The sequence below is a fragment of the Lagopus leucura genome, unplaced genomic scaffold (assembly GCF_019238085.1).
Source record: "Lagopus leucura isolate 7727_CA_CO unplaced genomic scaffold, USGS_WTPT01 Super-Scaffold_797, whole genome shotgun sequence".
NCBI classification, from domain to species: domain Eukaryota; kingdom Metazoa; phylum Chordata; class Aves; order Galliformes; family Phasianidae; genus Lagopus; species Lagopus leucura.
Window position 1 is genome coordinate 1,289,285 of NW_024962259.1, and position 13,094 is coordinate 1,302,378.

At 53.3% G+C, this 13,094-nt stretch overlaps 1 protein-coding gene and 2 long non-coding RNA genes across 4 annotated transcripts; 1 reads left to right on the forward strand and 2 right to left on the reverse strand.

The window, feature by feature from the left end:
* Nucleotides 1–1,185: 1,185 nt before the first annotated feature.
* Nucleotides 1,186–3,981, reverse strand: LOC122176483. Of its 2 annotated transcripts, none has more exons than XR_006177749.1 (2): nucleotides 3,621–3,981; nucleotides 1,186–2,040 (listed from the first exon to the last, which is right to left on the reverse strand). It is a non-coding gene; the product is annotated as an uncharacterized LOC122176483 (long non-coding RNA). The 2 variants fall into 2 exon arrangements; XR_006177748.1 differs by lacking the exon at nucleotides 3,621–3,981 and adding an exon at nucleotides 2,734–2,820.
* FAM20A (FAM20A golgi associated secretory pathway pseudokinase) lies at nucleotides 2,765–11,442 on the forward strand. Its single transcript, XM_042865006.1, has 11 exons — nucleotides 2,765–3,108; nucleotides 6,153–6,337; nucleotides 6,558–6,608; nucleotides 6,884–6,962; nucleotides 7,346–7,438; nucleotides 7,842–7,957; nucleotides 8,190–8,370; nucleotides 8,489–8,598; nucleotides 8,705–8,786; nucleotides 8,863–8,922; nucleotides 10,836–11,442. The coding sequence occupies exons 1-11, from the start codon at nucleotides 2,765–2,767 to the stop codon at nucleotides 11,098–11,100; spliced, it is 1,566 nt and encodes a 521-aa protein (XP_042720940.1). The 3' UTR covers nucleotides 11,101–11,442.
* On the reverse strand, nucleotides 6,651–13,075 carry LOC122176482. Its single transcript, XR_006177747.1, has 3 exons — nucleotides 12,877–13,075; nucleotides 11,508–11,596; nucleotides 6,651–10,229 (listed from the first exon to the last, which is right to left on the reverse strand). It is a non-coding gene; the product is annotated as an uncharacterized LOC122176482 (long non-coding RNA).
* Between the last annotated feature and the right edge of the window lie 19 nt (nucleotides 13,076–13,094).

The window sequence follows — 13,094 nt, forward strand, 5'->3', positions numbered from 1 at the left end:
ATTGCTTTCAGCGAGGGTTGAAGAATATTCCTCTGAAATCATGGACCAGATGTTCCACTGAGACCATTACACAGTTAACTACCAATAAAAGAAATTCAAGAAACCAAATACTGATTAAAGAATGCGCACGTACAGCCCAGCTCTGTTTGCAGAGCAGGAATGTGATTGGCTCCGTGTGATTTAACCTTTACAGCACAACACGCACTCTTCCCTTCCTCCTCAGCAAGGGTGACATCGGCCAGCGAGCTCAGCCCAGCAGAGACTGTTTTGTTTTTCCTATCTGGGAAGCCAGATCTCGTCAGTTCAGCGCAAGCTGAGCCAGCGTCCAGGCGGCCAAAAGCCCAGGATTGCTTCAGAGGTCAGCACTGCTCTCAGCACAGCCAAGAGAAACAGCCCCGCGTGGTCCCCACTGCAGGGACAGAGCAAAGGAGACTTCAGGCTTCGTTTCCACTTTGCACATCTCTGTACACCTCCTTCGATCTGATATAATCCCGTTTTTGTAGCAAAATCCCTGGAGTGAAGAGCCATCCTCCCTCTTGATGCAAGTGAAGAGGCATTAATTGTCCAAGTGGGGCCTCCAGGGCTTTTCTCTGCATTGTTAGCTAACAAAAACGTGTTCTTCATTTAAACACTTTGCTCCAGCGTTGTGCTGCTCATTACAAGCCCAGGCAGAGCACGAGGCAATGCTCCCCCACCATCTGGCCCTGGGGTCCTCCTGCCACAGCAGGCCCCCAACCAAACACAGGGCCAACCCTTTCCCAGTGATCCTCATCAGCCTTATGGACACAATTTGGGGACTTTACCCCCAGCGTCCCACCAGGGCCGGGGGCAGAATGGAGCTCTGTCACACTGCTGGCATTGCTGCATCCCGATGTGCCCAGACACATTTCCATAGTGAAAAGCCAAATACTTGGCTCCTCTGTTTTGTCTTTCTATGTCCCTTCAAATGCTATGTGGCTGCCTTGGTGTTTAATCCTAGTAATTAACGGGGCAGTGAGAAAAAAGCAGATCCACCTCTTTTTCCCCTATACAGACACAACCAGAGGGGCTGGGCTGGGTCGTTCCTGGAGCAATTCAAGCAGAGAACGAAGAAAGAGAAGCAAACAGAGGCATTACCTGTTGGCAAACAGGAGGCAGCTGTAAGGAAGACCATTTTTAAATCAGAAATGCATGAGAGTACCCAAATTGCATTCATTTCCCAATGTTTGGGGAAAAACAAGAGGGAAATCTTTTGTTTATTAAAAATGACTTTGAAAACAACCTCCTGGTTACCACCCGGAGCACAGAGGAAGTCCTTAGCACGGGATGTCACTGCACGTTTATTTCAAGCTTTAATGATATGTTTGGGGACATCATCTACGCCTGAATATTCCTCCACTGTGACTGTGTGGGGGGAAGGAGTTCAGTCTGAAAATAGTAAATGAGGCCAATTATCTGGCGGCAATTCCAAAGGGTAATTTGGTTCCTCTTGAGCTGACCGTGTCCTTATCCAAGCACCTCTGCAGGTTTGTTTTAGGAACACATCTCCACGGTGCCTGGATGAACCCGCAGCCTCCTGGGAAAGCACAGAGGCATTCAATAGCCAGGAGAACCACGATGTGCTCAGAGCTGGCTTTGGGAAGGACTGCGGCGTTTCAATTTGGTACAGATTGATGGGATGGCTTTATTTATTTATTTGTTTTTAATTAGCCTCATTAGCACCAAAACGATCTTCCCGCAGCGTGTGCAAATAGCACGGAGACGCCAGCCCTGCTGATGGCTTTTCTCCTCGTGCCCGTCGTTCAGAATTGGCATTGCAAACCAGGAAAGATTTAATAGTGGTTTCTGGGAGAGATTAGCAGCGGGCAGCGGCTCAGAGGGGATTACGAACGCAGCAGCACCAGCCGGTTTTGATGGAGTGGTTGTCAAAGTTGTGCTTTAAGTTTAACGTGAGGCGATGAGGGCTTTTGGAGGGCTCACATCCACGGAGCTGTGTTTGCTGGTGACTCATTCTGGCTCGTTGGAGCGCAGATTTTGTTCACTTCAGCTGGATAATCTCGTCTTTAAAAGAGAGAGAAAAAAAGAAAGTAAATAAAAATGAAAAATCCTATTGTTAGCCACAGACCATTGCTTATTGTTGGGATTATTGGGAAAGCATCAAACCGCCGGTCCGGGAAGGGCTGAGGACGGCGGATCCGCTCGCCCAGCAATACAGCACCACTGGGAACGAATCCCCCTGCAACGACTGCTCCAGTTTCAGCCCCCAGATACGTAACATTCGGTATTACAACAGCGAGCCCCTCACACCCAAAACCCAAACTCTTCAAATAACAAAAGACGGAGCAGAGTCATTTTGCAGAAGCAATTCGAAGTGAGAATATGAACCAGCGCCCATCTCCCGACGATCAGGAAACCGAAGGGAACGCAGGGGAGCGGGGTCAGCAGCCGCAGGGGACAGCGCTGCTTTCGGAGCGACCGCGACGGGCGGGGCAGCGCACGGGGAGCCTCCTTCATCCCCGGATCCCCTTCGCCACCGGGACCCCCTTCCTCCCCGATCTCCCCGCGCTCTCCTCCCTCTCCACGCCCCGGTCTCTCCGCGCTGTCCCAGGCCGGCCCCCAGCGCCCTGCCCGCTCCCCGCCCCGAGGTGCCCGCACTCCCGGCTCCGCCGCTCGAGCTCCCCCGCGCGTTCTGCCCCGGGAGGCGGCAGCGGCGGCGGCGGCGGCGGGAGGGAGGGAGGTGCGGGCTGTCCGCACCCGGAGCTGTCGCCACCCGGCAACGGGGGCCATGCCGGGGCCCCGCCGGGACCGGCCGGCCGTGCTGCTGCTGCTCGGGGCGCTGCTGGCCGCCGACCTCTACTTCCACCTCTGGCCGCGGGCTCGGAGGGAGCTGGCCCCGAGCGCACCGAGCTGCCCGTGCCGCCGCCGCTCCGCTCCCTCCGCCGCTCCGCCGCCGCCGCCCCCCGCCCGCGCCGCCTCCTCCTCTTCCTCCTCCGCCTCCTCCTCCCCGCTGCGGCGCCTCTTCGCCCACCCGCTGTACCGCGCCGCCGCCCCGCCGGGCTCCGCCGAGCCGCTGCTGGGCGCCCGCGAAGCTCTGCGCTACTACCGGCGGAAGGCGGCCCGCTGGAACAGGTGCGTCCCGCCGCGCGGTACCCCGACACGGCACCGCTCCCTGGGCGGCCATCCGCGGACACCCCAAACCCAGCGTCCCATCCCCGGGCGCTTCATCCCTTTGCGCCTATGCTCGTGTACCCGCCCCCGGGCACCCATCTCCAGGTATCCATCCCCGTATCCCATCTCCGGGCACTCATCCCCAAATTCCAATCTCTGACCACCCCATATCCGGGCAGCCCAAACCCAGCACCCCATCCACGGGCACCCCGTTCCTAGGTTCCAGTCTCCAGACACCCAAACCCAGCACCTACCCGTAGGTACCCATCTGCATGCACACATGCCTGGTACTCCATCCTTGGGTATCCCATCCCCAGGTGCACATCCCCAACCTCTGGGTTCCAATCTCTGGGTACCCAGAGCACCCTCCCAGCACCCCCTGCATGGACACCCCCCCGATATCCCTTGCCCAGACACCCCGACCTCTGCACACAACCCCTTGGCACCCCTTTTGTGGCCCGCTCTGTGCCCACCTCCTGGCTCTCTGCTGTCCTCCCCGTTGCCCTTTTCTACAGCACCCCGTAGATCACAGGGCTCTGCATGGAGGTTCTGCTGGGAGGGGCTTCCTGTGGTCCCTGATGGGAGAGATGAGGAGGAGAAGGGCGCAGGGATGCAGGGTGAGCCCCTGCTAGTTGTGCATAGTAGGGATAGGTGCCTTCTTCACTCTGCATCAGCACTGTGGGGGCAGAATGGTGTCAGCCCCTGGGTGCTGTACTCCAGAGCCATCTCCTTGCAACCACCAGCAGGAAAAGTTTGCCTGTTTCCAGTGTCCTGCAAGGCACTGTGGAGGAGGGGAGGGACCGTGACCTGAACATGGCTCAGACCCCTCCAACTTCTTCCTCTCCCTGACTTGAGAATGCATGGGGTGAGGCCGAGCTGTATGTTTGTATGACATTGGCTGCATTCAGCAGGGTGGGACAGGGCAGTGATGAGCACACGGCTGGGAAATACGAGGCGAGAGGGCTTGGGATGCTTAGTGGATGCTTCCCAAGGAAAAGCACTGTGGGGAGGTAGGATGTGACCAGGATCAGCTCCATAGTGCACTTCCTTACACACCACCATAGAGCACGCAATGCCAAGTGCACCACTGTGATTTCCAGCCAGGCCCCTGCAACTTCACACCCATCCTCTTCTCTCCTTGGCAGTGCAAATTGAATGTGGGTTAGGAAGGTGCCTGCCATGGTGCTTTTTGCCAGCCCATCAGAGTGATCTGTGCCTCGAGGTCATACAGCCACAGCAGCTCATCTTCTTGGCATGGGGACATCCCTGGGCTGACAGTGGGATCCGTATAGGACCAAGCAGCCATGGCTTTCCCAGCCCATGGGTTTAGCAGAGCATGGTGTAGCTCAGGGCTGCACACACGTTCCCAGCTCTCCCCAAGGTGTGACACATCCTACAGGGTAGAACAGGGTCCGAGCTGACCCTATGGCCATCCCATGTGAGGCATGAACGGCGGGGCTGTCAGTGCAGCACCCATCTGCACGGGTTGAGTGGACCCAGCTGCAGCTCAGCCCTGCACCTACAGCACAGCACAGTTTCTGCAGGCAGGTATAAATATCAGTATCAATATAAAAAATCAGTCTGGGGTTCTCTGGCTGGCTCTCACATGGCCTGGCCCTGGGATGTGGCACGTTTTGGCTATGGGTGGTAAGGAGAACAAGGTACTGTGCATTCTACCTGCACACAGAGCTCTGCCTTCTCATTCCCATTCCTAGCTAAGGGAATCTGACTGCAGGGGTGGCTGATGGGGTTGCAGGAAGAATAATTTAAAAAAAAAAAAGCAAAACCAAACAAACCCAGAGCTTGTTTCTATCCATGAAGAAACAATTCCATACTCCAAACTCTGTGACCTGCTCAGTGCCAGGCACTGGTGCCACAGGGACAGCGGCACCCAGTGCCTGGTGCCTCCTGCAGCCCAGCACTGAGCAGAGCCTGGGCAGCCCCAAGGCTGTTCATAGCAAGTTATCTGGACCTGCTTTTTATATTATTATGTCTTTTGCAGAGGGCTGTTCTTAAAGGGAAATATTTCAGGCACCCTGGAGGGAGCAGCTTTTGGGGGTTGAAGGCTCGCAGGCCAGCTGGCCCCCAGCCCCGTGCCCGCTGCCTCCCCTTGCACAAAGGCTGCATTTTTTTCCCCATCAGTAATGCACTGCTCACTGCCATCCGGGGCCGGGTGGGACAGGCTGCATGCATGGGAAAGTGGGAAAGCAAATATGGTAAAATATGTGGGCAGCTTCCCTGGGGAAAATTCCTGCGTCATTCTGGTGACAGGCACTGGGGGCTTCGCCGTCCCCGTCTGCATTTGTGGGACTGGTGGCATCCCCCACATTTCTCCCCAAATATCCCTGAAACACATCCCTCGGGCTGGACCAACCGCACCACCCATCTGCACCATGGAGAAGGGATGGGAGCCCTGCAGACCCCGCTGCCTGAGGCAGGGTTGGGGCACCCCAGGGCCCCACTGGTTAATGAACCACTCGCTATCAGCCACAGCTCCTGTTTGCCTTCGCCAAGGTATCTTGGCACTTTCAATGCAAACTGAACTCAGTTTTCCCTTTATCGTGAGTGCAGATGCCACGCACAGCTCTGCCGATGTTAATGAGAAACCAATGCTGTCAGCCAGGGGATAAATGACCTTTTGATGGCAGTTCAGCAAAGCTTGGGTCCTATCAGAGGAAAAATGGCTTATGGTAACAAACCTCTGGTTTGTCACAACTCCACCTGCCAGAATGGGACAGATTCACCCCAGTTTTACCAATTCTGGGGCAGCGCAGTGCTTGGTGGCCCCCCTGCATCCCATTGCCCAGAACGAAGGCTGTAGAGGACATGGGACAACCTGGGGCTCCAGCAGTCGTGCTGCCTGGAACCTCTGGATTTGGCAAAAAACGTCTGGCACAGCAAAGGCTTTTTCCATCCCATAATACAACAGCTGCCAGCTCTACTCCAAGCACCGAGGGTTTCCATCCTGCACCCATCCCCATCACCCCGTGCTCATTCCCTTCCAGGAGACACAAGCTCTACAGGCAGGAGCTCAACCTTACGGCTGCAGCTGCGCTGCTCCCGCTGCGTCCCGAAGTCAGCTGGCTGCAGTTCCACCTGGGCATCAGCCGGGATGGGCTCTACCCCCGTTCCAGCCCTGCTGTCAGCAGGCTGCTGCAGGACATGCACGACTTCGCCACCGTCAGCGCTGGTGAGTGTTGTTGCAGTGTGGGACTCTGAGCCCTGCCCTGGCTTCTCCATGGGTTTTGTGCTGCACGATTGTCGTCGTGGTACCTGGAGATGGGAGAAGGGCCTTCCTGTGTCTTTAGTGTATAAATGGAGCTTATAATCAGAAGGGAGTCTGGCTTTTTAGATGGTCTGATATCAAGCTCTGCGCAGCCCCTTCCTCACGGCTCCTCCTGCTCTTGCAGACTACAGCCAGGATGAGAAAGCTCTGCTGGGAGCCTGTGACTGCAGCCAGAGTGAGTGCATCCTCCCAGGACTCTGTGCCATCTTCGCTTCACCCAAGTGGGGAGGGTGGCACTGGGTTCCCCTCAAGCTTCCAGCCCCACGCTCCGCTCAGGGATAAACGCCACAGCCCCACAAGGATGGGGTGGGGATGCCAAGACACCGATGTGCCAATGAGGGGAGGAAAAAGTCCCCAAGGGGACCTAACAAATGGACTTTGGGAGACTCGCATGGTGCAGAGGTGCCGATCTGTTGCACACAGGCACCTAACGTCCCCTTTCCCCCCCAGTTGTGAAGCCCAGCGGCGTGCACCTGAAGCTGGTCCTCAGGTTCCAGGACTTCGGCAAAGCCATGTTCAAGCCCATGAGGTAAGGCAAAGCCCCACTGCCCACGATGAGCAGCTGGGAGCACTGGAGCTCGCTGCAGTGAGGCTGCGGGCATCCTCGGGCAAGGAGGGGCACGTCACATTGCATCTCTTGTCCTTTGCTCAGCAAAGCCACTTTGAGTTATTAAAGCTACCTTTAATTATTACTGGCTGCTTGCTCTCTCCCCAGTAACACGCAAACATCAGTGTTCCCACACTGCTTATTGACATTGGAAGGCTCTTTCTCTGTAGATGCCAAAGAATGGAGGACCTCAGGGCTGCTGTCACCTCAGGGCCCACACATCCTCAGCACTGCTTTGTCTCTCCTTGGATCCCCTGGGTGCAGCTGCACGCACTCCCCAGGATTGACCCATGGATTTCTTCCAGGCAGAAACGTGAGGAGGAAACACCCGAGGATTTCTTCTACTTTGTGGACTTTCAGAGGCACAATGCTGAGATCGCAGCCTTCCACCTGGACAGGTACGAGAGGAGCTGTGCTCAGCTCTATGGAGTGCTGGCCATGGATCAGCAACTGCTCAGCAGCACCATGGTGGGGAAAATTCTCACTGGGAGCCCAGTACTCATTTTGCTTTGCTCCATGCAGGCTGGGCAGTGATGCACAGGTTGTAGCTTTGCTGCATGCACTGGGTCCATCCTGGGCATTGACCCAGCTGAGCTCTGGGTGCCTGGTTTGTTTTGTTTCAAGCTCACAGCTAATGAGCAATTAACCCAGGAGCCTTTTCCAGCAATCCCGGCTTCACCACCATTTGGGTGCAGCCATCAAGAAGGCAAACATTTTGCCAGCAGGAAGGGCACGGGCAGCATCTGCCACCCCATGCAGTCAGGTCCCACTGCGTGTCACTGAGCTGCTTTCCTCGGGCAGGATCCTGGATTTCCGACGGGTGCCCCCCACTGTTGGGAGGCTGATCAACATCACCAAGGAGATCCTGGAAGTCACCAGGAATGAAGTCCTGCAGAGCGTCTTCTTTGTGTCTCCAGGTAGGAAAAGATTACGGGCTGTGCAGGAACGGGACTGAGATCTGTTCACTTGTCCTGCTTCTTAACCTTTCCCCCAGCATAGGACTGAGTCTTTTGACCAAAACTCTGGTTCCCTCCACGGTTTGGCAGTTCACGTCCATTATTTGCCTAGATACATTGCATGGTGAGGCAGGGGTCAGTCCAAGCTCCACACCCCATAGTTCTTTCCCCAGTTCTCTCTGTTCTCCTCCAGCCAGCAATGTGTGCTTCTTTGCCAAGTGCCCGTACATGTGCAAGACAGAGTACGCAGTGTGTGGGAATCCTCACCTCCTGGAAGGGTCCCTGTCTGCCTTCCTTCCATCCCTCAACCTGGCGCCTCGGCTCTCCATCCCAAACCCATGGATCCGCTCCTACTCGTTTGATGGAAAAGAGGAGTAAGTGGGTAAATGCTGCTGCTTCATATATGTGCCTTACAGGGAGCGTGTGGGAAGGAGAATAAGTGAGATACAGACTGTGAGTGGACTGTGTGCCCCCTCCCCTGGTGTCCTGCAGGTGGGAGGTGAATCCGCTCTACTGTGACACTGTGAGGGAGATCTACCCCTACAGCAGCGGCAACCGGCTGCTTAACATCGTTGACATGGCCATATTTGACTTCCTGATAGGTACAATTAAAGCATTTCATGCTGATGGGAAAGAAAACACGGGATAGGTCTGAAAATTACTCAGGCACTTGCAAGGGAAACCGCTGCTCTGTTCCTCCTTTACCAGGGAACATGGACCGTCACCACTATGAGATGTTCACCAAGTTTGGAGATGATGGCTTCCTCCTACACCTGGACAACGCCAGGGGGTGAGGCTGGGAGGCCGAGGGGACGTGGGGAGGCCATGGGCAGGTGGCAATACTCCATGCTCTCTCCTTCCCCCAGGTTTGGGCGGCATTCTCACGATGAAATCTCCATCCTGGCCCCTCTCTCCCAGTGCTGTGTGTAAGTGTCAGCTTTGTTTTCCTTCCCAGACACATCAGTTCCTCCTGGCCCGGCAGCGCTGGCTGCTGGAATCCACCTGGGAACCCAAGCAAACAGCTCAGCATGGAAACCACAGTTATCTCCAAAGCAAGAGTTAAGCTTTTATGTCACTCAGAGCATCGAGCTGCTCTGCTGCATCACACAGCCATCATTCCTGCACTTCATACTTACTATCCCAAATGAACCCTTTCCCATGAGAACCCCTACGTAACCCAATGCCCAGGTGAGCTTCCCAAATCCCCACAAACAGCTCCCTTGCTCAGCAGCAGGCAAACATCTGATGCTTGAATGCCCACAAGGCATCAGTCTCACACACAAAAAGGCTGTCTCTGACTTTTCTGTTGGCCCAAACCCTTCCAGAAGCATGCCCTTGCATTTCCCAACACATCAACACAAAGTGCTGCCAGCCCCACTTGTCTGTGTGTGCTAATATGAAACCTCCATTCACCAGCTCTGATAGTTAATCAGGTTTCTTCTCACAGCATCAAGGAGAAGCTCGTCAATTTTACCATTTGAATCCTATCTTGGCCACCCTTTTATTAATCCACATAAATCAACAGCTGAAAGTTAAATTAAAGAGGAAGAAAAGCTGCTCCTCCCTGTGGTTTCTCTTTAGGAGATCCCTAACCTATTTCCTTGCTGTACCTGCTCCATGTAAGCCTTGGGGTGCTAATTGCACTCTCCCCACACATTCGTATTACCAGATCTAATTTTAAGAACTGCTGTTTGCACCAAGTGAGACTTTCCATTTATAATTGCAGCTCACAGTGACTCCTTCTGCCAAGCTCCTATTTTGTGCAGTTCACATGAACTCTCTGACCTAGCGGCACTATCTGCAGGTCACATCCTTCCTGCTCACCCAGATCCACCTCCCAGAAGCTGTGCTTAATTTAGGTAGGATGAGCTGCAGGTCACACCTTTAATGAGCCAGCTATGGGCAAGAACTGCGACTTGAAAACGACTTGTACTCACTACAGGGCCACCCAAAAGCCTCATTTCCTATAGCAGTCCTGGGAAGCATCCAGAAAGGCTTGGAATCCTCCGAGCTCGGCTTCCTGCAGCCTCCTAGTGTTCTGACCCACCTTTCACAGCCCCTGTTCCAGTCCTTGTCTCATTCAGTGAAGGTTGCTCCTCTCCTCTCCCATCACACCTTCCTCCACGTGGAAATTCTGGCTGAGTCAGCATGGTTCCACAAACACAGGCTGCCATCTTTCCAAAATTTAAAAGGCAGTGGGTGAGATCACTGGTCCATTTCAGTCACAGAGACTCTGAAATCAAAATACTTCTGCTGAGCATTAAACAAATCACGTTAGAATAGCTAGTGTCATTCCCCAAAGCAGGCCAAGATCGTAGCTTTTCATCCTCCCTTCTGTCAAAGGGAAATACTTCATCCTCAATACCTCTTCAGGCACAATGTTAGATCAGCTCTGGGAAATACTCTCTTTTTGTTCAATTTAGAGAAATTTTTCCTCATTCATCAGCAGCTAAGATGCACAGCTTCATTTTCTCTCTCCTTCTGCCCCATAAATGTCATTTCTGGTACCGTGGCACTGCCCTGCAATCATCTGGGGAACTAGGTGACATCTGAGTCGGAGGCAGAATGCTCACTGCTGAGGATTTCTAACATTCTTTTCTCTCTGAAGACAAAAATCTGCTGTATGAGCACTCTGGAGCCTGAAAAATAAGTAAGAACCAGAGGTTTCTGCAGAGATTCCCATTTTCTTCAGTAAGAGCTTTTTGTTCCAAATACTGTTATCTGGAACTGTATCTTCCCTCCCTCCCTCCTCCCTCTCTCAGCAGAGGCTCAGACAACTGTCCCTTACAGGGGTGCTGTGATGTTTGGCACTAGGATGCCTGCTTTCTTTCTCTTCCAGAATAAAGAGGACGACGCTGCTGCGCCTGCAGCTGCTGGCTGAGCCCGAGTACCAGCTGAGTGCTGTGATGAGAGAATCCCTCCTGCAGGACCCCCTGGCACCTGTCCTCACCGAGCCCCATCTCCTGGCCTTGGACCGGCGGTTACAGCTCATCCTGAAAGCCGTGAGGAAGTGCATAGACACACATGGAGAAGCCAAGGTGGTGGCCAATGACACCAGGCAGCCCGAGGCTCCCACATCCGACAGAGCAAAGCTGAGCACATAAACAGCCCTCAGCTCCTGCTCAGAAGCAGGGGAGACCCCTGCGAGACCAGGGACAAGCGTTAACAGTTGGTCATTTCTATCTACAAGTGCCCACGACACGGAGAGGGGAAACTTTGGAAGACCTGCAGGGATCACAGCGGGTTCCCAGGCTGAGCACTCAAGCAAAGCTGCAGCAGGTCTTTGCACCCCAAGCACCAGCTCTGTGGGAAAGCAGAGATCTGGTTTGCAGCTGAGCATGCCTTGTGGGTGACAGGAACACATACAGCCTGCAGCTTGCTCAGCCTTGCTATGATGGACACATGCTAGATCCAAGGATGAGGCTTGAATAAAGAGATGCCACGAATATTCTCCTCTTCCTAAGTCTGTGTTCTGTAATCAAGACCGCGTGTGAGAAAGGAGCAACCTTACTGTGACAAGGTGACACATTGGTTCATGTGGTCAGCCTGGAGCATCTCTGCACAGCACCCACCAGCAGACAGGACCCCTGGCCTGGTTCTCTGCAACAGAAAACAACCAGCCCAGTCCACTTCAATCTGTGCACATTGCCCAAAAGTCCACTGGCTTGCAGGGCAGTAAGATCACTTGTATTTTCACCTGCCTTGGGGGTGGAAGAACCAGGCTGGGTTATAACAGAAAAGCAGGAAAAATATATATATATATATAGATGTTTATAAATACATATATTTAGATATAACTACTAAAAGACATAGGACTGTATTTACAATCCCAGAAGTCACCCACTTCTGGTCAAAATATTTTGCTGAGGTGGGGGGCTCCATCTTGCATCATCATCTTGCTTTAAAGTCACTCAAGCTATCAGAATTCCCTGGAAAACAGAAAAGGCTCCTCCTCCTCCCCTTATCTCTGCGTATTTTGGAGAGAAGCAATAGGAACTGAAGACCAAAAAAGTGTAGAGCTATCAGAGATCTTTCAATTTGTAAGCTTCCCCTTGCCTCCCAAGGGCAAGGCTTAAGCGTGGTTTGATTACTGCAGCTCTTTAATAGCTTTTTGCTTCAACTGTTCAGGAATGATTACACTGAGCTTCTTGGCAGCCTGGGGAAAGTCGTTGAGAACTTTGTTGATCATTTATCATCCTTAAAGAAAAAAACCAAAACAATCAGTCTACTAGAAGTTCATTCTAAACTAACCTTTCAGTTAAACAAAAGCCATCAGCAGCGCTGCAGGCTGCTCAGCTTCACAGCAAGCTGCATCACCTGCCACACTGTCATTTTAGGTTGGAACTCTGCCCAGCCTAACAAGCACTGGGTGATGCTGGCCTGGACTGTGCAGGGAAGTCACAGAGCTGGTTTGGCCAGCACTGCTGTTTTTCACAGGGAACTGTAGTGGAGCTCAGTCCAACCCCAGAACAAGTGTTCACCCGGCTGCCTGTCTTCATTCTGTACAGCTACTGAAGAGATTGTAGGTGTAATTCTGTATGTCCCCACAGGTGCCATTCTATTCGTTTGAGGAAGTTGGGAATGTTTCTGCTTAACACAGAGAGCCCAATATTTTGAAGCCACAAAGGTCAGGAAAAGATCTAATGCACAGAACTGAAAAGCAGACAAAGAACCCAGCCCAGCAGGCTCCCTCAGCCTGTCTCCATTCAGCCACGTCCTCCCACTACCAGCTTTCACCTAAGCACATGTTAGGTAGCCTCAATCAAACAGAATTCTCAACAGCAGCGGGCTTACAGGCCTTTTCTTTTTTTCCCCATGTACTCTAGTGAGCAGATAACAGATTAAAACGGAAGGATTTGGCTCACTCTCTCAGCACTCACCGCCTGCAGCTGTTTCAGTATGGGACATTCTATTCCCAAAGTTGCATCTCCCTCTACTGGTGATTTTCTGTGCACGTTACACACACAGTCCCAGAGAGGAAGGGTCAGCTGTGCTGTCAGCAAGGACTGGAACTCAAACCTCCATTAAGTTCCTTCATTTACCACCAGTTTATTGGCAATTCATCCTCTGAAGGTGAAGGAAAACATAAACCATAGGG

Excerpts from the sequence above, each read along its gene's own strand:
- FAM20A (XM_042865006.1), top strand. The coding sequence starts at position 2,765 with ATGCCGGGGCCCCGCCGGGACCGGCCGGCCGTGCTGCTGCTGCTCGGG. Across the intron at positions 7,439-7,841 it reads GCAGCCTTCCACCTGGACAG|GATCCTGGATTTCCGACGGG; the intron begins GTACGAGAGGAG and ends TTCCTCGGGCAG. Across the intron at positions 8,787-8,862 it reads CACCTGGACAACGCCAGGGG|GTTTGGGCGGCATTCTCACG; the intron begins GTGAGGCTGGGA and ends TCCTTCCCCCAG.